Here is a 23,821-nt window from a genome sequence, read left to right on the forward strand (position 1 = left end):
CCCTCACTGGCATAATGAGAATTCCTCTAAATTAAATCTATTAATAAACATAGAATTGGCCAAGTGGTTTGGGCACTTGCCCTTGGTAAGTCATTGGTTGGGAGCTTTAATTCCTGCTCCATTTTTAAATTACAGCAAATATAAGAGGTCTAAAGGAGTTGTGCCAAAATCCTCTCAACGAAATCTATAACAAGATTTCGAGATTTTAAGGCTGAACTTTCATATACATTATGCTCCTTTTTATTAGTGCTTTAATATAAAATATGTATCTAAACATGTAATTGAGCTCCATAATTCCAAATGGTAAAACTATCGAGAACATATATTAAAAAAGAGTGCAGATGAAGACCATAGCGTCATCACATATTCATAGACATGGATGATGCTGGAAAAACCCGATCCAGAAATGTATATACACCCCCTCCAATTAGCAATGCTCCACTGCAACAAAAATAACCTCTCTCTCTCTCTCTACAAAACACAAATCTACACACAAGGACATTTAATTCCACATTTCGGATGATTTCAGAGAAAAAATCGAAGTTTCATCACTATTCTTAACATATATAGAAGATACTCATGGAAGCTGAGATTCAGTCATATGCCAATGCAACTACGCTGCACACAATATAGCTCACTTTGAGACAGGACAATGGGCATGTTTGGATATGAAGAAAAGATTATGCATATTTTGCAACATGAAATATGGAGATAAAACAGCATTTTATGCTTAGTTTCCTATTCTTGGGAGAACCTTAAACCCATGAAAAGATTGTCTACACATTTCGGCGTTGGGGACATATTCAGCAGAACAATTAGAGTACCGGGGATAGGCTAACTAAAATTGAAGTCCTTTAAGAGGGTACATAAAAAGCATTGTACTGTTCTTTGGTTCCCCTTGGTCATACTTGACGTCCCAAGGACCATAATTTCTCTTTCTTTTTGAGAAAAACAGGGTTTATATTAAGTGTAGAAAATGTGTGATAAGCAAAGTAAATGAAAAGAACCCACTAATTCAAATCCAGAAAAAGGTCCATCTAAGAGAACAAATCTCATAGAAGGTGAAGTGCACCTTTGCAGATTTGCTAGAACCAAAAACTAGTAAGCCAAACTGTCTCAACTGCCATTTTTTTTCAAATTCCATCTCTGACAACATGGTATTATACCATTTCTTACTGTCCTGTCCATCCATTGCTGCCTTGAAGGAAGACAGTTCACAAGAGTCTGTCATCATTACATAAAACAGCCACATTATTTGCTCGAGGAACAAATCTGTTGGGTTGTTTAGTATGTTGGTGCGTGGCAGCTCTAGACCAAAACATATTGAAGTGCATTACCATTTTGTTCGTGAATTAGGGAAATCACAAGTCATCAACTTGGCAAATTGTCCTACTCAAGAAAATGTGGTTGATTTATTTACTAAGCCACTTCCAAGGCAAGCCATTGATCAACTCCTTGGTCGACTCAATGTTGGACCGCCGTTCTGGAGCTGAGAGGAGGTGTTGGAGGGTGGCAACTCTAAACCTGCACTCTCTTTCATCTTTATTATCTTTGTTCTACATTCTCTCTCTTACTAGATTCTTCTCTCTCTAGAATCTACAACTCTTTAAATGCCTTCTCTCTCTATAATCTACAACGCTTTAAATGCCTTTTCTCTCTTCTGGATCGACCTATGCTAGAGATCTTTCGAAGACAAAAGCTACAATATACCTAACTTGAGAATCTCACATGTGCCAAAAACCAGATTCCCTCGTTTCTTGTCTTTTCATCTTATTTACTTTTATATTTACTGTGTAATATTTATTTTATTTTGATTTGTTCTCAAAGACGAGAAAACACTCAAGATACAATCTCTTATTTGGTCTTATAGGCCATTTTGGCCTCTTAAAAAGACATTAATATATCTTTCTTTCTTTCTTTCTTCCACTTTTTCCAAGATATTCCCTCTTATTCCTAGTTTATTGTACCTGTTTGGCTTTTGTAAAGACTTTTACTTTTGTTGCTACTTATAAACAAGCTCTACTCTTTTTCCCTCATCTAAGCCTCACCTAGTATCTAGGGAGGAGTACACAGACCCTGAGCATCCACTTACAACTGCTGCGAATTCTCAGCCTTTTGTGACACAATTTCTCTTCTTCCCAACACACCTGATATGAATACATTTCTTGGCATGCTACAAGACAGGGCAACAAGGAAGAAAAGTGCTCAAACTTCCAATGAGATGCTTCTACATGCGAAAAGTAAAGGCAAGTGGAAGCAAAATGGCAACTCAATCCAAGACCAACAAACAACCCAGCCTAAAAGGAGATCGCCTATCATTATTGTGGCTACAAAGGCCACATTCAGCCCGACTGTCGGAAAAAGAAAAGGGACAATGCCAAGAAATCTTCTTCTATCGAAAGTCAACCTACACCAAAATCAAACTCGGTCCACTCAGCCAAAAAGAAACAGTTTTCCTTGGCATTGAGGAACATTCTTCACATTTGGCTGGACCAACTACCTCAACCATTGATGAGTGGTTAGTAGACAATGGTGCCACGGCACACATGACGTATGACAAATCCATTTTGCATGATGTGAAGCGTAGCTCCTCCCAAATCTCCATAGGAGATGCCTCAAGCATTGAGGCTTTGTGTGTGGGTAATGTGTTTCTTAACACTTCTTCAAATGACGAACCTGCCGTTCTTCAAGATGTGCTACATGTGCCTCGCATCTCTGCCAACCTACTTTCGGTCTACCGAATCACTAAGCAAGGTTATGGAGTCTACTTTGACAGCTCAGTTTTGGAAGTTATTGACACCAAAAGACTACAAATTGTAGCTAGTGGCATACAAGAAGGGGGTTTATATCGCCTGAAAAGTTCCCATAGCCCATTGAAAAAATCCAAATCTCATCTTCTTCAAGGCTCTCATGCCTTGGTTGCACAAGAAGATCCCATGTTGTGGCATGCTAGGTTCGGTCACCTCAACTACGATTCTCTACAAAAGCTCTCCTCTTCACAGCTCGTTGAGGGTCTACATATTTTCAAAACTCCCACATGTGTTGCTTGTCTTCATGGCAAGCAACATCGAGTGCTTTCCCTCATGAAGCCACTCACCATGCAACATCTATCTTGGAGTTAGTGCACATGGATCTTTGTGGTCCCATGAAAACCACTACTCTTGGTGGTGCACGCTACGTCATGCTTATAATTGATGATTTATCCCGCAAGGTTTGGGTTTATTTTCTTGTAGAGAAATCTTTTGTTAAGAACGAGACATCAAATAATGTTCGAAAGATCAGGTCGGACAATGGAGGACAGTTTATCTCCCAACCTTTCCACCATTTTTGCTCTCAACGAGGCATTGCTCGCCAATTTTCTACACCCAATACTCAACAAAATGGTATTGTGAAAAGGAAGACCCGGACAGTCCAAGAGATGGCTGGTACAATGCTATTTTAATTTGATCTTCCTCTCTCGTTTTGGGGTGAAGCTGTCAACACAGCAGTCTACATCATCAAGTGCTGCCCAACAAAAGCAGTTGTTGCAATTAACAATCGGCAACGGTTCAGTTTGAACCGAACCGAACTGCGAAACCACAGTTTAATGGCTTAACGGTTTCACCGGTTCGGTTCAGGGTTAGGTTTTAAAAAACGGTTCGGTTTGGTTTCAACAGTCAAAAACCGCAGTTTAAACGGTTTAACGGTTTTTTCTTTTTGTTAATTTTTTAAGAAAAAAATTAAAAATTTGTTTTTAAACAATCTTTTCATTTTTACACCTTATTCTCACATTTAAGGAACATCTTAAAAATTTTAAAAATTCTAAATAATGAAATTTTATAAATTTAAAAAAATTTAAAAATTTAAAATTAAAAATTTGACTTATGTTGAAAACCGAAACCGAACCAGGAAACCGCGGTTTTTACGGTTTAATGGTTTAATGGTTTAACAGTTTAAAAAATGTTGAACGGTTTGGTTCAGGTTTCAAAACAAATAAAAGGGTTGGGTTCCAAACCGTTGCCGATTGTTAACTGCAATGACCCCTCCAAAAGCATTTACAGGTGTAAAGCCCTCACTTTCTCATTTTAAAGTCTTTGGTTGTGATGCTTATGTTCACATTTTAGATCATAAAAGGACGAAATTTGAGTCCAAAACCAAGAAATGCAAATTTCTTGGTTACAGCACACAATCTAAAGTGTATAGGTTATGGGATTTAGAATCAAAGTCCCTAGTCATCTCTAGGGATGTTCATTTTGTGGAGTCTCCGCCGGATGACTCTAGGATTTCACCTGAGTTCACGATTGAAATCCCAGCTCCTCCGGAATCTCCTATTTTAGAGAAAGATGTCTCACCTTCAAGCCCCCCATCTCCTCCTACTCAATCTCTAACTTCGCCAACAATTCAAACCTCTCCCACAACTCCACTCGTTTCCCCTCCCTCTACACACCAGCTTCCACCACTTCCCAAGTGGCTTCAACCCACCATTTGTGATTCTCAACTCTCCAATGCTGAACTTCATGAGTATACATCTGGTTCTCCAACCAACATGAAAAGAACAAGTAGGTCACAACAGCCTCTTCACTCATGTAACTTTGCCTTATTGTGCACTGTTGTGCAATCACAAGAACCCACAACAGCAAAAGAGGCCCTTGTTCTTCCAAAGTGGAAAGCAGCAATGGAAGTTAAATTTGATTCCATTGAGCAGAATCATACATGGGAGCTGGTTCCACGGCCTCAACATCGACCAGTCATTGGACTGAAATGGATTTTCAAGAACAAATACCATGCTGATGGTACTTTGAATAAGCACAAGCCACGTTTAGTTGCAAAAGGCTACTCGCAAGTCATAGGAGTGGATTATGAGGAAACTTTTGCTCCAACAGCAAGGTACACCTCTATTCGATGTGCGGTTGCTCTTGTTGCTCACAACAAATGGCCCATCTTTCAAATGGATGTCAAGTCAGCCTTCCTTAATGGTGACTTGAAAGAGGAGGTTTATGTTGAACAACCTCCAGGTTTTGAGATTTCAGAGCAGAAAAACATGGTCTACAAGTTACACAAAGCCTTGTATGGCCTAAAACAAGCTCCCAAAGCTTGGCATGACAAAATTGATACCTTCTTTTTCTCTCTTGGGTTTCAGAACTGTTATGCTGACAACAATCTCTATGTTTTTTCCCAAGATAATTTGCTATGCTTGATCATATTATATGTTGATGACCTTCTAGCTTCTAAAATCGAGGAGCTCCACGCTGACCTCAAAACAACCTTTGAAATGACTGATCTAGGACTTATCCAGTATTTCATAGGTATGGAGGTCTATCAATCACATGGCGGTATCTTGCTCAGCCAACATAGGTATCTCAGGCAGCCAACATGTCAAATTGCAAGTCACTCTCTTGTCCAATGGATCTAAACTCAAAGCTATCTCGGGAAGACAATTCTCCCATATTTGAAGATATCACGAAATATAGAAAGTTAATTGGGTTCCTTCTTCACTTAACTTACACCAGGCCTGATTTGTCCTATAGCGTGAGTATTTTCTGCCAATTCTCAAGTGCTCCAAGACAAAGTTATTGGCAAGCAGCTATTCGAGTTCTTCGGTATTTGGCCAACACACTCGAGGTGGCATTGAGCTTGTTGGCTACTCAGATACTGATTGGGCAAGTGATATTGATTCTAGAAGGTCCACATTTGGCTATTGTTTTATGTTAGGTCCAAGCTTGATTTCTTGGAAATCAAAGAAGCAAAACTCAGTTTCTACTTCATCAACAAAGCTGAATATCGAGCCTACTTGGATACTTGTTGTGAGTTGATGTGGTTAATGCAATTATTTTGTCACATTGGTGTTTTTCAAGTCTCTCCTATTGCAATTTTCACTGACAGCCAAAGTGCCTCGTGCCTTGGCACATAGCTCAGCATTTCATTGTAGAACAAAACATATTGAAGTGAACTACCATTTCCAAGGCATATTGTCCTACTCAAAACATATTGAAGTGAAATCACAAGTCATCAACTTGGCATATTGTCCTACTCAAGAAAATGTGGCTGATTTATTTACTAAGCCACTTCCAAGGCAAGCCATTGATCAGCTCATTGGTCGACTCAATGTTGGACCGGCGTTCTGGAGTTGAGAGGAGATGTTGGAAGGTGGCAACTCCAGACCTGCATTCTCTTTCATCTTTATTATATTTGTTCTACAAGGATTTGGCCCATTACGCAAGGTAATGGAATATGAGGACCAACGATGCCTAGGACTTTTCTTGCTAGAGCTCAAGAGACATCAGGAAAAGTTATTGAAGAATACAGCCACACAAGCTCATCCACAAAGAACAATCACAACTTTCTTTAGCCCCATCACTCCTAGTGCTAGAAGTCAACCCCGGGATACACAAATGGGCTTCAAACCAGGACATAACAAAGGGGTTACAATTGATCGGGCAATGGCAATTTGCCATGCACGTAGGCCCCGCCTCCATGGACCATGACCTCAACACCCTTGTCATCGACAGATAAAAGCCATTATCTCCCGCCATCGTAGGTGCTTCCCTCGCTTCGGAGACATTTCCATTCTGGATCAACCTATGCTAGAGATCTTTCGAAGACAAAAGCTACAATATACCTAACTTGAGGATCTCACATGTGCCAAAAACCAGATTCCCTAATTTCTTTTCTTTTCATGTTATTTACTTTTATATTTACTGTGTAATATTTATTTTATTTTGATTTGTTCTCAAAGACGAGACAACACTTAAGATGTAATCTCTTATTTGGTCTTATAGGCCAGTTTGGCCTCTTAAAAGACGTTAATATATCTTTATTTCTTTCTTTCCTTCTCTTCCTAGATTCTTCTCTCTCTAGAATCTACAACTCTTTAAGTGCCTTCTCTCTCCATAATCTGCAACACTTTAAATGTCTTTTCTCTCTTCCACTTTTTCCAAGATATTCCCTCTTATTCCTAGTTTATTGTACCAGTTTAGTAGTACAAGAGTCACTTAACTACCAAACAACCATTTCACCCACTTTCCCCAATTTTGTATAAATAGGCTATACCAGCCTCTTTTGTAAAGACTTTTACTTTTGTTGGTACTTAAAAACAAGCTCTACTCTTTGGTTGTGTTTCTACTCTTTGCAACCATTTTTCTACTGCTGCCTAACAGCCTTCTCACAGCTTGGCTGTGTCTATTTTGTTCTAATAACTGTTCCGCTGCTGCTATTAACACCTTTTCTCACATAGTAGCCCTAGACAATCTCCTAACCATTGACCACTGTTTGCTTCCTGTTGAGCCTGCAACCTGCAAATCAGCATTAACAGTTTGCTGGCCTGGCTGTTCCTGCACATTGCTGGCTCATCATTATGGGCAATGGCTATCTGATCATTTCCTGCATCATTTTCTGCATTTGCAGGTACAGTTACAGCAGGTATTTGCTGCTGTACAGACGGCACATTTTGCTGGCCAGAAGGTATTTCTTCTCGGAACACAACCCTATGAACTTACTGTCTTTACAGGCTGTTTATGCATGTGATTTTCCTAGAAGATAACATCATTGCTGTGTACTGTATTCCTTTTCAGGGGATCTCACAATCTACCCCACATTTCCCCTTCATCACCATATCCTAGGAAAATACATTTACAGGACTCTGGCTGTGTTCTTTGTTACAAACGTGCACAAAAGCCTCGTGGCCCAACACTTTCAGGTGAGCATATAATGGTGGCTTGCCCAACGATGCTTCCTAAGGGGTTCCTTCCCCCAAAGATGTGTTTGATGACCAATTATTGAAGTGAACAGCTGTCATAATAGCCTCTGCCCAAAAGCCATAGGGTAATGCAGCATGATACAGCACAGCACGGATATTGTCCTGTATAGTCCGATTCATATGCTCTACAACTCCATTTTGGGGTGGTTTATGAGAGGTGGTGAGCTCCCTCGTCCCTTTGCTTTCATAAAATACCTGAAAAGCCTTGGACACATATTCCCCACCACTATTAGAGCAAAGGCACTTGAGTGTCTTATCAATCTGATTGTTAACCAATGTCAAGAATTTTTTTAACTTGTCAAGCCCTTTGTCCTTGCTATGAATAGGGTAAATCCATACCTTCCATATAGTATCATCAACAAAAAGTGACAATATTTCTTTCCCCCTAAAGATAATTCTAGCATCACATACATCTGAATGTACTACCTCTAGAGAAGAAAATTTTAGCCAAAGAGACCATTTATGAGACGTTTGAGCATGCATACCATAAACACAATAATTACAATGTTCAAAATCAGCGTAGTGCACGGAAGGCATGGTACTTGGTCTTGAAAATCCATTTCAGTCCAATGGCTTGCCTATATTGAGGCCAAGGGACCAGCTCCCATGTATTATTCCGCTCAATGGAATTAAGTTCAACTTCCATTGCCGCTTTCCACTTTGGAAGAACAAGAGCCTCTTTTTCTGTAGTGGGTTCTTGTGATTGCACAACAATGCACAGTAAGGCAAAGTTGCATGAGTGAAGAGACCGTTGTGACCTGCGTGTTCTTTTCGTGTTGGTAGGAGAACAAGCTGTACACTCATGAATTTCGGCATTGTAGAGATGGGAATCACAAATGGTGGCTTGACGCCGCTTTGGAAGTGGTGGAAGCTGGTGTGTAGAGGGAGGGGAAACAATTGGAGTGAGTTTTGGAACTTGGCAATCAATGATGCACAAAGTCTTCTTCAGTGGTCTTGCTTTTTAAGGAACAAGCTGCTTTTTCTAAAGAGAGACAAAATCTGTGATCTACTCCATAATATCAGAACCATCAGAAATTCAAAGATTGGTTAAAATGGCTCTCCAGAGCTATCATTTGAGACTTATTTTGTCTTTGATACCTTTTTTTGAACTGCATCCCGCAATTCTCGAGTTGTCTCATTATCTTTTCCATAAATTCGGAAGGAACCTAAGGCTTCATGTTGAAGAGGATAAAAAATGAGCCAAGAGTCAATTGTAACTTGTGTGAGAGATGAAGATAAAACATTTGAAGTATCCTTACGATTGGGCTCAATCCCGTAACAATAAACAAATGTATTGCAACAAGGTCATGATCTACCATTCCCAATCAAGATAGTTTGTTCCCTAATATTCTTTGGAAGGTTGAGCAAGGGTGGAAGATACAATAATGTCATTCGAAGCCATGGAGTCACTCTTCTTAAGTTGTAAACAGATTGTGGTAACTACATGCGAAGGACTGCCTACTCCCTAAATGATCGTTTAAGTGGGACTATTTAGGGTTGTTTGGAGTGCCTCCTTTGTAGAGTGGGAGGGATGGAAATGGAAAAAATGAAACAGATTGTTGGCTGCTCAAAGAAAACTGAATTCGATGGGAGAAAAATATGAACAATGAGAGGCTACTGGCAGCAAATAAATAAATAATAACTAATAAGAAATATATTTCTTAGTGAGCCACAAAGCATTAAATACAAAAATGAGAGTGGGGTTTATAACAAATGCAATTATGTAAGGGGATAAAATATACTTAGGAGCATAATGATTTTAAGTAGTGGAGAAAACTAACGATGCAGTGAATGTTATAATGATGACGTGGCAAGTTACAAACTTTTTTGCCTCTACATGCATGTTCACTATATTGCCATGCATCTGTCGTAAACTCATTAGTATTCCCTATATGAGCTACAATATCGTTTTAGTGTACTCAATTATAACAGTATTTTTCTAAAATGCTAGTATTCATATTAATTTCAACTACAGGTGGATTTATTTTAATGCTCAAGATTTCCTTCAAACATTTCAACTAATCATGGATGCAAACCTTGTCGGGTTAACCCAAGCTGAATATTTCCGAAATGAAAGAAGCCGCTGATACATAAGAAGTCAACAGTGCTAAAGTTGTTAAGAGATTGGATCTCTATATGGTAGCAAAACAAATATTAAATCCTAAAATAAAGGCATATTCAAACCTGAAGTGCTCCTGCAAATGAAGCAGCAACCAACAGGGGTACAACATACCCCATTGTATAAGCTAAAAGAAGGCCACCTCCAAGTAAGGGGTCCTTCAAGAAAGCACAGAACAAGTTTGAATTAACAAAATCTTAATGAAGAGATAAATATGAATGTAATACTGATCTTCAACCTGAGAAGTAGCCACATAGGCTAATATGGTTGCTAGAACAGGAGTACTGCAAGGAGAAGCTGCAAGTGCAAATGTAAGACCAGCAAGATATGCTTGTAGACCTGCAGAGCAAACACAAATAAAAGTGAGCAAGAGTATATCTCATATTTAATAATTTTACTATTCATGACATTTAGATCAATTATAGATCAATATGTTACTTGATGGAAGGCTAGCTGCTGCTTCACGAGCATCGAAGTCACCGAAGAAAGATGGCAGTTGTAGCTCAATAACCTTAAAAGTGCCAATCAGAAGACAGAATTGAGAAGACAGAATGTGACTGAGATAATGTGTGAGTTTGGTATCATCATTCCGTTTATCCTTTCATGGACTCATCTATTTTTTTCGTTTTTCATTTTTATATAGTACTAGTTGAACTTGGAAGATGAACTGGATTTCAGACAAGTTATGTGAAGCTCAACAGCATAACTTCAGCAATACAAACAATACAACTGGAAACAAGTTTGATTCTTTGGAGTTAGGACAAACCTTCCCACAAGACCCAGAATAAAAGAAAGATAGATTCGCATCTTTTTAAGGGGCCAAAATGGCCTACAACTGAGCAAAAGGGTAACTAATTAGTCTTATCATTTATGGCTGCCATATTCATGATGAGGAAGATAAATTTCTGGAAATGAACATCAGATCTGGTGAAGACTCTCATGCTCAATAGCAATCTAGACAAACAATTCATGATGAACATGCTACAGCTGCTCATCCAATACATGAAGGTAGTAGGGCATTTTGTCTGGTCTATACAGATGTGAGAAGGCACAATCCTTCTGTATGTGAACACAAAATCTAGTTAAAGAAGGATGCAACAGCCGCCAAGAAAAAATGTCGTGAACCCTAACTATGCGAAGAAAGAAACGGAGGAATCTGAACCGTATGGTTGGTTGTACCAATAGTGATAGATCCTAAAAAGAATAGAAAACTAGGGATATCTATAGCTATCAGGAAATCAAAATATGTAAATGAACTTGATTCTTGCCTAAAAGGAGGTGGAGAGCCTTGATAAACCAGGTATAGGTGAAAGAAAGAGAAATGGCACAAGCAAGCTGAGAGACGGGGGTAGCCATAGTTTTATTGCCAAATCTAAGACTTCTTAGTTTTGGGATATCATTTTATTAAGTCTGGACAAATTAGCAGCTTGGACAGTGTGAGTAGGCTAAAAATGTCTCAGTGAACCAGAGGACAAAATACCATGTTTGTACAAGTAAGAAAATTGTTTCTCAAAAACTCTGATCAAGAAAAATTATGAGGAAATTCAAAGTGTACATTAGGAGACTCATTGGGACCTTTACCCTCCAACAACATCTCAGTTAACAGGCACTGTGTCTTTAGGAGGCAGTTAATGAGAACATCTGCAGGATTCTGTGATGTGTCAACCTTGTTCAACGAGATCAGAACATCCTCAAGTATCTTCCTGTAGGTATAGCAATCTCACTGTGTAGGCATGCTAACCATATGGCTTCATTGCAAGCCTCAATAGCTGCAATATGTTCAGCCTCGGTACTAGATACTGCAATTACTTGTTGCTTGAAGTGCAGCACTTCATCCAAATCATCATCAATCTGATAGAAATCCAAACAAGATCAGTTGTGAGAGCCACACAAAGCTTTTGCATACAAGCAGCCAAGAGGACCCCTCTTCTTACCTTTTACAGCCAACATAGTAACCTTGGTCAATTTCTACGAGGCACCATTGAACACATTATTATATCCATGTATATCTCGCTGTCCCACAAATAAAATACTTGAGCACATTATTATATCCATGTATATCTAGCTGTCCCACAAATAAAATACTTTTCGTGATGCTGGGTACATATCTGATATCATGCACTACAAGCTCTTGGATATCAGGCAAGACCAAATGCACTATGCTAATTCCATCCATAGAACAGGCATGAGCTTTACAAAACATTACCATCATAACTGTTTGCATGAAATGTAGATATCACATGAAAGGATGCACCTGAATCCAGAATCCAAGCCAACAAGGCATCAATTCATCTTTGGTGATTTTCGTGTCTTGTACATAGAGGTCAAAGGCATCATCAAACATAGTAGCACAAAGTACGTGTTTGGCAGCATCAAATAGCTCCTCAATAATGACAATAGTGACCACATTAGTTTTCTCCTTGCTTTTGAAACTGCCTTGTTGATTTGCTTTGGGTTCTTTGTTCTCATTCTTCTTATCATTCATTGATCTTCTTTCTTCTATTGATCATTTTTGTAGTACCTACTTGACAGCTTCTCAGGCAATTCCTACCACATTAATAGCATATTATATCAGAATATATACCCTTTGCTATTGCTCCTATTTCTGTGCTCTACCTTTCTCTTCTTCTCTGATCTTCCTCCTGCACTCATTTTCTGCCTGATTTCATCATTTAAGATTGACCCCTATAGCACCATAAAATGTAAGATTTGGTTTTATTTGAAAACGAGGCCCACAATGTTTCCCAAGAGTCAGACAACATCATAAGCAAGAAAATAGCCTTCAGTTTGTCATCAATGAGTACGACTTGAATCTTGCAACTGGGATGATATACTCAAAAATACACTTAAGTGTTCAGCAACTTTGACTCACCCTTGCATATTGACTACTATCTTCATGAGATGCACTTGGTCAACATGTGTGGTATTCTTACTTGCTCCTCAGCTTCTTCTAAATGACACATGCAATGCTCAAACACTTGAGACCTACCAACGCCTCATTTGACACGGACATCTTAATGAGTATGTTTGCTTTCTTGTTGAATGTGACACATGCATGAGTTGTCATATCACTTGATTCTACAGCTGTAAATTTTAGAAAAGAGTATACCTTGCATTGAGATCTTTCCAAAGTTTAAAACTGTTAACATTGAATCTCTTATCTAAAAGACACTTTTAACATTGGTCAAGCTAGAGAAATTCATCCAAAAACCCCCAATAACAGAAAGATTCGGCACATGCAAGATTCTTAAGTCAGATATATTTTAACTTTTGTCTTCGAAAGATCTTTAGCATATGTTGATCTAGAATGGAGAGGTCTCCGAAGCAAGGGAAGCACCCATGATGGCAGGAGATAATGGCCTATGATGGACGAGCATAGACAAGAGATGGAGATAGTATATGATTCAAGAAGCAAAGAATAATGATGAAAATATGCTTTACTAAATTGGGAATATAAGATTTTATTTACCAAAGTTACACATTCGACCATAAGGATGACACCTTATCTCTGCTCAACTCTCGCTCAAAACCTTGACTTTGATCTTGAGAGATGAGAAACCTTTGCACTAACCTAGCTTAATTTCTTGACTATCAAAAAATGTATTTTTCCTTTGATGCCTACATGCTTCCCTTCCTTCTCCTTAAATAGGTGTTTGAATAAAAATGCATGTGATGTGTGAGTGCATGTATGAGAGAGTGCATGCAATGTATAATTGCCACTTGGCACACATGTGCTATGTGTGATGCATGATAGCTATGTGTCTCATCTAGCAATGTATGTAATATTACATAAGACATAGCTATCGTGATGAGAATGTAAACTTGTGGAAGAACGTATTTTAATGGTTTAGACTCAGTGTTTGATATGTGAGGTTATAGGTTCGAGCCTCATAAATTTCACTTGTTATAATATTTGTGTTGAGAATCAAGCTCAACTTGTGTGAACATGTGCTTATGAAGAAAAGGACGATGTGTGTAAAATGGTGTGAGCACACTTTATTGTACTCTATGTAGTTGTCGAGTGTGTGAGCACATTTTATTGTAATCCGTGTAGTTGTCGAGTGTTAATGTGGTCAAAGAATATTAGATATTCTTATAACAAAATCGTACTCAAGTGGATATCTTGGTTAGATTCCACCAACACATTTAATATGGCACTCCCTTGAGGACTTGTATATAAAACCCCCTTTGCCCATTCTGTTTTGTTGATGATCTTTAGTTAATTAACATAGCTCTATTAAGTGCATCAGTTATCATCCTCCTACTGTGTGTTATCTTATTTTCTGGTTATTCTCTCTGATTCCTTCTCTTGATTATACACTCACTCTCACTCCAGCCCAAGTGGCACACCGCAAAGAAAACATGCCACGAGTGCATGATGCAAGAAAGGAAGGAAAATGGGCCGTATATAGAGATGGCAAGGTCATTATTACTATATGGACTCAGCATACCATTGTGCCAACCCTCAAAAGTGGAGACCCCATGATGCCAAGCAACTATAGGACAATCATGATTGGCCATTACTTGGCTAAACTATATGGGTCGATTCTAGAATCAGAATTGTGTATATGGGCAGAGCAAAATGGCTGCCGTTCAGTTGGACAGGCAGGCTTGCGGAAGGGGTTCACAACTTTGGATCACATATTCACCCTCCGGGCCCTTATTGAGGAGGGCAAAGCCCACAATAAGAGGATTTATTGCTGCTTTGTGGATTTCCGAAAAGCCTTTGACATTGTGCCACATGCTCGGCTTATGCAGCGGCTAGAAGCCCTTGGTGTTCCTACATATATGCAATGGGGAGTCTATGCACTCTATGAATCTGTGTCAGGAAAAGTGCGGTCTCCCAAGGGCTTGTCAGAGGCAGTGGGTAGCACAATTGGAGTGAAGCAAGGATGCCCATTATCCCCTACTCTCTTCGGTCTCTACATAGATGAGGTATCACATTACATAGAGAGATTCGGGGGTTCCGGAGCACGCCTAGTAGGTATAGCTATACAAATTTACTCTATGCTGATGACATTGTGCTGATTTCTGACTCTCCAGAGGGACTACAAAGACATCTAAATGCTTTAAAACTATTTTGTATGGACAAAGGTTTGTCAATCAACATGGACAAAACTAAAGTGATGGTGTTTAACACCACTCAAGCATGGGTAACAAGATCAAAACTAGAATTCTTCTTGGGAGAGGAAAAGGTGGAATACACACGCCACTACACATACCTAGGAGTAACATTTACAGGACCTAGGTTCTCCTTACAGGAGACTACTTGTGCCCGACTTTCTCGTGGATATGCAGCCCTAGGTGCTCTCAAGAGACAATGTGCACATCTGCAGTTCCAAGAGCCACAGACTAAACTATGGTTATTTGATACACTTGTCACACCAACTCTTCTCTATGGAGTAGAAACATGGGGACCAAGTCTTAACAAGGCAAATCATTGGAAAGATTTAGAGAGACCTTTAGTGTCAATGATTGCTCGCATGATAAGGAGCAAAGCATTGGTGCCCCACGATATAATCCGGGCAGAGATGGGAGTAACACCTATAATAACCAAGGCATTGTTCCGATCAGTGACATTTATCCAATGTCTTTGGGAGCTACCTAAACGAAGGTACCAAGGTTGGCACTTATGTCATCAAGACAACTAGCTGAAAATGGAGACACTCATTGTTGGTATGCTAAAATGCAGCAATGGTTTGAGTTACATGGCATGAGTATAAATGCACTACCGTCGTTCCAATATAGCTTGGACTGTCCCCACCTAAATATGACCAAAGTGGAAAAGAATAGAGTGATCTGGACTGCTATTATTAACTTGGAAAACAAGATAACATGGATCAGCCCCAAAATACCACTCAGTACAAAGATGGCCCACTATAAGACGCACTTCTTACATACATCGGAGGATGGATTCGTCATCAGGCCACCTTATATGGACATATACATCTATCCTATGCGTTGCGTAGTGTGATAGGGCAGCTAAGAACTTCATCACATCAGCTACAGATTGAGGTAGGCAGATATACACGACGATCTCTAGAAGAGAGAATCTGCCAATTGTGTCATCAAGGAGTGGAATCAAAGGAACACTATGTTTGTCATTGTAATGTCTTTTATGAAATCAAAGGGAGATACCATTGCCTCTTTAAACAAGGCTTTGGCCCACTACACAAGGTAATGGAATATGAGGACCAACGATGCCTAGGACTTTTCTTGCTAGAGCTCAAGAGACATCGGGAAAAGTGATTGAAGAATACAGCCACACAAGCTCATCCACAAAGAACAATCACAACTTTCTTTAGCCCCATCACTCCTAGTGCTAGAAGTCAACCCCGGGATACACAAATGGGCTTCAAACCAGGACATAACAAAGGGGTTACAATTGATCGGGCAATGGCAATTTGCCATGCACGTAGGCCCCGCCTCCATGGACCATGACCTCAACACCCTTGTCATCGACAGATAAAAGCCATTATCTCCCGCCATCGTAGGTGCTTCCCTCGCTTCGGAGACATTTCCATTCTTGATCGACCTATGCTAGAGATCTTTCGAAGACAAAAGCTACAATATACCTAACTTGAGGATCTCACATGTGCCAAAAACCAGATTCCCTTGTTTCTTCTCTTTTCATCTTATTTACTTTTATATTTACTATGTAGTATTTATTTTATTTTGATTTGTTCTCAAAGACGAGACAACACTTAAGATGTAATCTATTATTTGGTCTTATAGGCCATTTTGGCCTCTTAAAAGACGTTAATATATCTTTCTTTCACACACACACACTACGCTTCTGAATACTCAACTCTACTAGAGTTAGATTCTTTACATGGTATCAAAGCGTGAGGGTTAGAGATCCTTCACTGAGCTCTACCATTGAAACTGTGTGAGCAGCTAGAGACGTTGTTTTAAAACCTGCTATCGTCGCATGCCGCTATGCATGTTGCTTTGTATTCTGCCTCCGTTGAAGATAGTGCCACTGTTGGTTGTTTTTTACTACTCCACGAAACAGCTCCAGAGCCTATCCTACGCATCTACGGTTTCCTAGATTAACACCTTATCGACCCATATGGTCGAGTTGCACACTAGCCGCTTCTCATTTGGGGCGCTATCACAAACTGTGCACTCTAAGAGCACATATGGGGATAGATTTACAACTTGGGGCTGATTATTTTAGCTAACAGATCAAGTAGCAGATTGTCTTACAAACGGACTTGGGCTAGTAAGTCTTTCTAGACTGTGTGACAAGATGGGCTTAGTGGATATCTTTCGCCCAGCTTAAGGGGGAGTGTTGAGAATGATTAAAGTTATAGCCAAAACGGCTAGCCAGCCCCAACATATAGTTATCCCAACGGCCAGATCTTGGCCTTTAAGAGGGACCTTCTCCTCATGTAAAAAGTGATCTCTGTGTGTTTCTCTCTCCTGTTGTGACATATATGTATATTCTTGAGAATAAAGGTGTTTTTCTCATTTTTCCATAGAAAGATATATTAACGTCTTTGAAGAGGCCAAAATGGCCTATAAGACCAAACAAGAGACTACATCTTAAAATGTTGTCTTTTTTTTGAGAACAGCAAATTCAAAATAAACATAACGAAGTAAAGAAGTAAATAGAAATAGAATGAAGAGAGATAAAGACAATTAATACAAGTTTTATCCCAAATCTAGGGTTTGGGATATTGGGACATCATTTTATGAAAGTGGGCACTTTAGCCACTTGGACAATATGAACAGGTTAAAAACATCCAAAATCCCAAATGCCTAAAGGTCAAAGTATTATGTTTGCATAAGTAGGAAAACAAAACCCTAGAACGCTCTAGAGAAGAGCTACAAGGAGGAAAGGGCAAAGTGTACATGAGGAGAGTACATAGAGCCTTTATCCCCCAATAAATGTAGGAAACCAGATCAGGGACACCAAAAAATAGCTTTCTCAATGACTACTCATGATACAATAAACTATTTATGGCTTGGTTTGAAAAAAAAGAAAAAACATCTTTTATAGTGCATGTATTAAGATGTCCAATATTGTAGTTTGGCCCGAGAAATGCCCTACAATCATTTTCAAGGCACATAATATTAGATGGATACCTCACTAATTTTATCATAGAAGATTTTCGGTCTTTTTGCCCACAAGAATAAATACTTACATTATTTGTAAGTATCTCTTCGGAGGTGCGACGAACAAAACCAACTGTTCACTCTTATTCATGATGTTACAAGTTCAGAACATACCAACTGTGTGTTTTGTAACGGCTTACTCTCAAGAGTAGCATTCTTGGAGGTAAGAGCAACAAAACCTAAGTCTGAATCTGTTTACTCTTATTCATGATGTTACAAATTTGAAACATACTAACTATGTGTTTTTTTCAGGTTTATTCTCAAGAGAAGCACTCTTGGAGGTAAGAGCATCTAGTCTCATCTGGCAGATTCCTTTGCTGTTTTGAAACTTTTATTATTATACATGTTCTCAAACTAGTCATGTGACCCTGTATTTTGTTTGTGTTGGTGGAGCAAGACAGCAAGACTTCAGAAAACAGAACATAAAAGGTATCATGAACCTTACCTCAAGAAGATTCAAACCCATTATTATCGCCAAAATGGATGCACCTATGGGTAATCCCTGCCCAATTTGCCCATAAGCCTTTCCGGCCAATGAGGCCCCAACGCCCAAGAGGGCAAGCGTCGTGGCAAGTCCTAAAGCGAATGACAGAGAATCCAAGAAAGTCTGTACCAAATCCAGTAACAGAACTCAAAAACAGATAGTTAATGAGAATGTTAATTAGGGTACTATAAATCTAAGTTGGATTATAATAGATGAAAATGATGGGTTCCAACCTGCCCACGGCTTTTCCCAGCTCCAGAGGCCCCTATACAAGCAAATTAACATGCATGAGCATTCTCTTGTAAACTAAATTTTTACGTTTCTTTCTAAAACTTTTACAGAAGTTATGAAGTTAATACCAATATACCCAAGAGTCAATGGCAAGACACTTAAAGTGCATGGTGAAAAACTTGTGACCAAACCTGCTCCAAAAATAATAGCAACGCTGTCCAAATAGGCAAGTCATTCAACAAATAATGTCAATGATGACAAGAGTTCCTTTAATTCCATATATGTAGGCTTAAGTATCAATTTGTATGTACCTCAGTGGACCTAAAGAGCTCAACTGCAGTTCCACAACTTCATTCGCATTCTGACCAGCATTAAACAATAGGCTGCTGAACCAGTCAGCTGCTCCAGCATCAGATAGGAATAAAGAAGATTGCAATGTTGTCTCCCCTCCCTGAATGTTGAGTGTTATGTGGTAAAGATCCACACAGTTAACACTAATTTTAAGTTCCTTACATTTTGAGACTATATCAAAAAGCAACCATTTGCAGTTTTAAAAACTACTATGGTTTAAGTATCTACGAAGTACTTATCAAATAAACTGACCATTCGTTTATATATTGTTCTACCTTCACTAGATAAGATAAAATGGAGTAATGGCAAGTTAAGAAGGCTATGAATATTTTACAGGATTTTTGGATGTATGTAAGGCAGCATTTATCACAGAACATCATCATGATAATGATGGACAAGAATTAGTACTATGGAATCCACGAACTTTGTCAAGTTATCAGAAATGTGATGCAGCCTGTACCATTGGTTATGAAAGCCAAACATAAACATTCATATGTTACACAGGCTTCAACATAATCTAAAGTTGGGACAGTTTTGAGACACATGAAAACGAGCTAATTTTTGTGCTGGGAATCACCTTTTTAGAAATGTATAGGCATCTCCAAAAGTTAGATTATTGCAAGCTTATATAGGTGATTCATAGTAAATCTACATGCTACATGCACACAGAAATACTTGTCCCTTTTCATGCAATTGATTAGCTTTCTTGAGAACAAACCAATTTAATTGTGTGAAATAAATGTAGAAAAATGATGACAAAAAAGTAATACAGGAAAAAATATAGGTTCTTTCTTCCTCGTATTGTTGCATAGATTCGAATTTTATACTTATCCTCTCCTAGAACATAATTGGCTGCAATTCCAGCTGCTGGTGACTAAATAAATAGACACATAGGTTCGCGTTCCTCAATGTCTTTATTTTTTCATGAGTTCTTTGTAGAAAGGAAAATTTCCAATCATTTCTAGGAAAGGTATTGATTACAAGCTCCCTATATCCATGTTGAGCTCAACTTTCATAAGAATACCTGTTGAAGACTCATGCATTTCTCCTTTCTCATGGAAGGATGTAAATAGAGTCTGGATTTAGGCAATATCGGTCAAATTTTCTTTCCTAAACGCATCATGTGTAGAAGCTGGGAATACAATGTGATGGAAAAAAACAGCTTTGTCAATTCATTGTGCCGCAAAGAACCCACAAGGAAAATAGTAGAATTAACTAATTTCCCTATATCTCTTCTGTTCAGTCTGTTCAATTACCCTCAGTGAATCCGTTTACAGGAATCTGCAATCTCAACAACATAGATAAAGATAAAAGTTGAACCAGAGTGAAGAGAGCAGCAAATGCATCCGAGGCAGCAAGTGCATCTTTTGTTCCTGTAATATAACCATAAGAAAACCCAATATTACTTTTTGAATATATTGCATGAAAATTTCACATCTCTCCAATCAACTGTATTACTTTTTTGTTTATATCACATGCATGTGCTTTGTCTAGGCGATGTATCCATAATGAAATCAATACTTTTGCAATATTTAGATGGGGACTCATAGAAGCTGAAGTTTGCACTGATAGCTTTCATATCTGGCATTTTGGCCCATCACCATGCCTCTCCTTTTTCTTTTCTTGATCTTCTCTTTAATTCTCATAAATAGGCATAAACAGAATCTATCCATAAATAAAAATAATAATCATGTGGAAAACCATAGGAGGATGCATAAAGAATAGGCAATTCAAAATATATTATTAGATCTTACATCTTTCCCTCATAAATTTTCAGTCAGCTTGAAGACTGTTGACAGTATAGACTCTACCAAAACCGTCCTACATGATCATTGGCCATGCCTGACAGACAATGTTCAACAATATTTTCTTGAGTTGCATAATACAACCCCTCTATAAATCAGAGCCCCTCCAAAAACAGCTGCCAATTCTACATATTTGATTGCTCATAATAGATATTCAATACTACAAGCTTTCAGTGTATGGATCCTATGAGCAATCTGACTTCCTTGCCCAGGGGTTCAATATGTAGCCATGTAAACAAATATCAAATAAAGGGTATAATTTCTACCTTGAATGTATAATGTACAATGTTTCCCTTGAAGAATCGTAAAACATTGAAGCAAAATCATCATTGGAAAATGGACCTTATTTCAGATGACTATGGATGCAATTAAATTCCAACCTTGACTTCCATCATCTTTTGAAAGGCAGATAGATAGATCTACAAGTATGGTTTTAAATTGTCATTTGATATCATTCTGGGTGTAAGATAAGTGGTCTCAGGCTTCCCCTTCAATTTTCTTTCATAATTATCAATGCTGCATCCATCTTTATAACAATAGTCATGGCATCCCCCCGTGGCTGCTATTTTCTTTCTATCTAGCCAACTCACACATATGACACAACTTTTCCTTGTAGTAACTAATTCCAAGGTTTCGATGATGCAGCAGACTTCATGACTACCCCCAAGTACATTGGCATTGTTTTGTACTTTTTGACCATATCAATTCATGGCAAAAAATCATGTTTCATTTTAATGCTTCAACTCGTGTTGTACATCTCTCTGGCCACTTGAGATTTGATTGCATGTATTCATCCATAGCCATCTCTTCTTGCATTCCAACTAGCATTTTTCATTAACCTAGATGCATGAGCATTCAACCTAATCTCTGATCAAACATTCAGGAATTTCGTTTAATTATTATTTCTGCATTCAAATGCATCAAGATTCAACTGCAATTTGAGAAAAGCTTTGGCATACATACATGTATTGAGCTCCATCTCTCTAATAATATATTCTATAGTTTAGGTTTTTAATATCTGAGCATTCACTTGCATCAATATTCAGCTACATCTTGAGATAGGCCACATGGATCCTTCTATGATGAGCCATCTCCTAGGCATCGTTTTCATTTCCAGTATGTTTAAAATCAATGATGACAAGTGAAGATTACATATCAATAATATAATTATCTACTATCAAGGTCTTTACATTCATGAAACTGGGCATTCACAAAAGAAGACTAACTTTAGGATTCAGGATTTAATCATGAAACATAAAAGTTTTACCTATGAGCATTCAGAAAGAGAGATGGCGTCAGAAACAAGATTTGATCAACACTGAACTGATCATCCTCAAATAAACAACACATGTAATCTTGCTTGATTACTTCTTCAGTATACTTGGTATCAATTACATATATGCTTGGTAGTCTACCCTTTTCTTCTGTATTTGTATGATCTATATTTGTTTCTGTGGATTGGCATTGTCAAAGATTTCTTGCTACGGTATACTCTATCTACACTTTATGGTAGCAAATCTTCGGTGTTTAAACGTCCAATACCATATCACGCTAATTCATTGCATTAATTTCCATGATAACCGCTATCATTTTCAAACTAGCTCATCATGATGCTCAAATACAATTTTTCATACTTATTCAGCATATTCATTTCAATGATGCTCAAATACCTCTTCCAAACACATTCAGCACATTCATTTCCATGATACGCAAATATCATTTCACAATCATTAATCCATCATTATTTTCCGTGATTGCCAATACCATCTCAAACTAATTCGTCCCTCTATTTCCCATGATTGGCACACCCATCTCAGGCTACTTCATCATAGTAGTTCCCGATAACAGCCAATACCATCTCAAACAAATTTATATTAATGTCTATGATAGACATTATTATCAACGTAATTCATCAAGTTCATTTTTGTTATAGCCAAATAAGCAGTACAAGCTAATGTATCAGATTTATGTGTTTTCCGTTGGGGATCCAAACAATTGATCGCAATGACATCAGAAACAGCAAAGTCTCCATACACATACAGACTTTTTTAGCAATTCTACATACACATACACACACTCTTTTCTTTTTATGATATCGTGCACATTCTCATACACATAAAATATGCATACACACATATATGCATGTATACATATAAAGCATACACATGCGCTTACACCCACAAATATGCAATGCACGCCCATACCTGTGAAGGCCAGAGCAGAACTTGCTCCATGGATCAAACTTTTACACAAAAATGAGTCTTCTCTTCTGGACAAGGAAATCGCAGATGGTCTCTTAACCAGAGATAGAGAAGAAGGGACTGCATATACATATATTCCATTGAAATGTTAGCACGAAAAATCAGGAGAGAGGGAGGGGGAGGGAGGGAGAGACAGAGACAGAGACAGAGACAGAGACCTGATTGAAGCACGGATGGGGTGTGGGCAGTGAAGCTGGATAAGGCCATGGAGGGAACAGTCATGAGGAGAACGAACACGAAACTGAGTGAGTGGCCTGCAAATAGTACAACTATATATACATATGTACATATAATATACATACATATACATACGTACGTACATAAGCAAGGAGAAGAGTGACTAACGCACGCTCTTCTCTATTTGCTACCAAATCAATACATATGAGGCGGGGGCAGGGGAATTGGACGGTGCAGGGCACGTTTGGAAGGGTGTGTGCGATCTGCACCGTGCATATCTTTATCCAAGCATGTGCGTTGCGTTGCTAGCAACCCAACTATGACTAGCCTTTGTCACCGATTGCCCGGCTCTACCCCCTTCTACTATCACCGATAACCTAGCTCTCTCACCAATAGCCCCGTCGCCCAATGCTAGTAACCCCACTCACCTAATGCATGATAATAGTTTATCTATGAGATGAAAGTTTGTGGTAGAGGGTTGTTATGCACACATTACGTAGGTGAGGGTAGGTCACTAATATTTACATAAGTGAAGGG

At 38.6% G+C, this 23,821-nt stretch overlaps 1 protein-coding gene across 1 annotated transcript; it reads right to left on the reverse strand.

Moving 5' to 3' along the window:
- Positions 1-217: 217 nt before the first annotated feature.
- On the reverse strand, positions 218-23,370 carry CCDA (cytochrome c biogenesis protein family). Its single transcript, XM_087324520.1, has 12 exons — positions 23,266-23,370; positions 23,051-23,167; positions 20,298-20,414; positions 19,002-19,212; positions 18,819-18,904; positions 18,693-18,724; positions 18,421-18,582; positions 10,293-10,365; positions 10,093-10,193; positions 9,920-10,012; positions 9,772-9,818; positions 218-441 (listed from the first exon to the last, which is right to left on the reverse strand). Exons 1-12 carry the CDS (start codon positions 23,327-23,329, stop codon positions 360-362), a joined length of 1,185 nt encoding a protein of 394 aa, XP_087180646.1. The 5' UTR covers positions 23,330-23,370; the 3' UTR covers positions 218-359.
- Between the last annotated feature and the right edge of the window lie 451 nt (positions 23,371-23,821).

The sequence above is a fragment of the Azolla caroliniana genome, unplaced genomic scaffold (genome assembly GCF_043228905.1).
Source record: "Azolla caroliniana isolate FFs.n. ecotype wild unplaced genomic scaffold, voAzoCaro1.0.p SCAF_9, whole genome shotgun sequence".
In the NCBI taxonomy this organism is placed as follows: Eukaryota; Viridiplantae; Streptophyta; class Polypodiopsida; order Salviniales; family Salviniaceae; genus Azolla; species Azolla caroliniana.

Coding starts and splice junctions, on each gene's coding strand:
- CCDA (XM_087324520.1), bottom strand. CDS start 23,329: ATGACTGTTCCCTCCATGGCCTTATCCAGCTTCACTGCCCACACCCCA. Junction 23,168..23,265: donor CCCATCCGTGCTTCAATCAG/GTCTCTGTCTCT, acceptor ATGTATATGCAG/TCCCTTCTTCTCTATCTCTG. Junction 10,194..10,292: donor AGCAGCTAGCCTTCCATCAA/GTAACATATTGA, acceptor TTTGCTCTGCAG/GTCTACAAGCATATCTTGCT.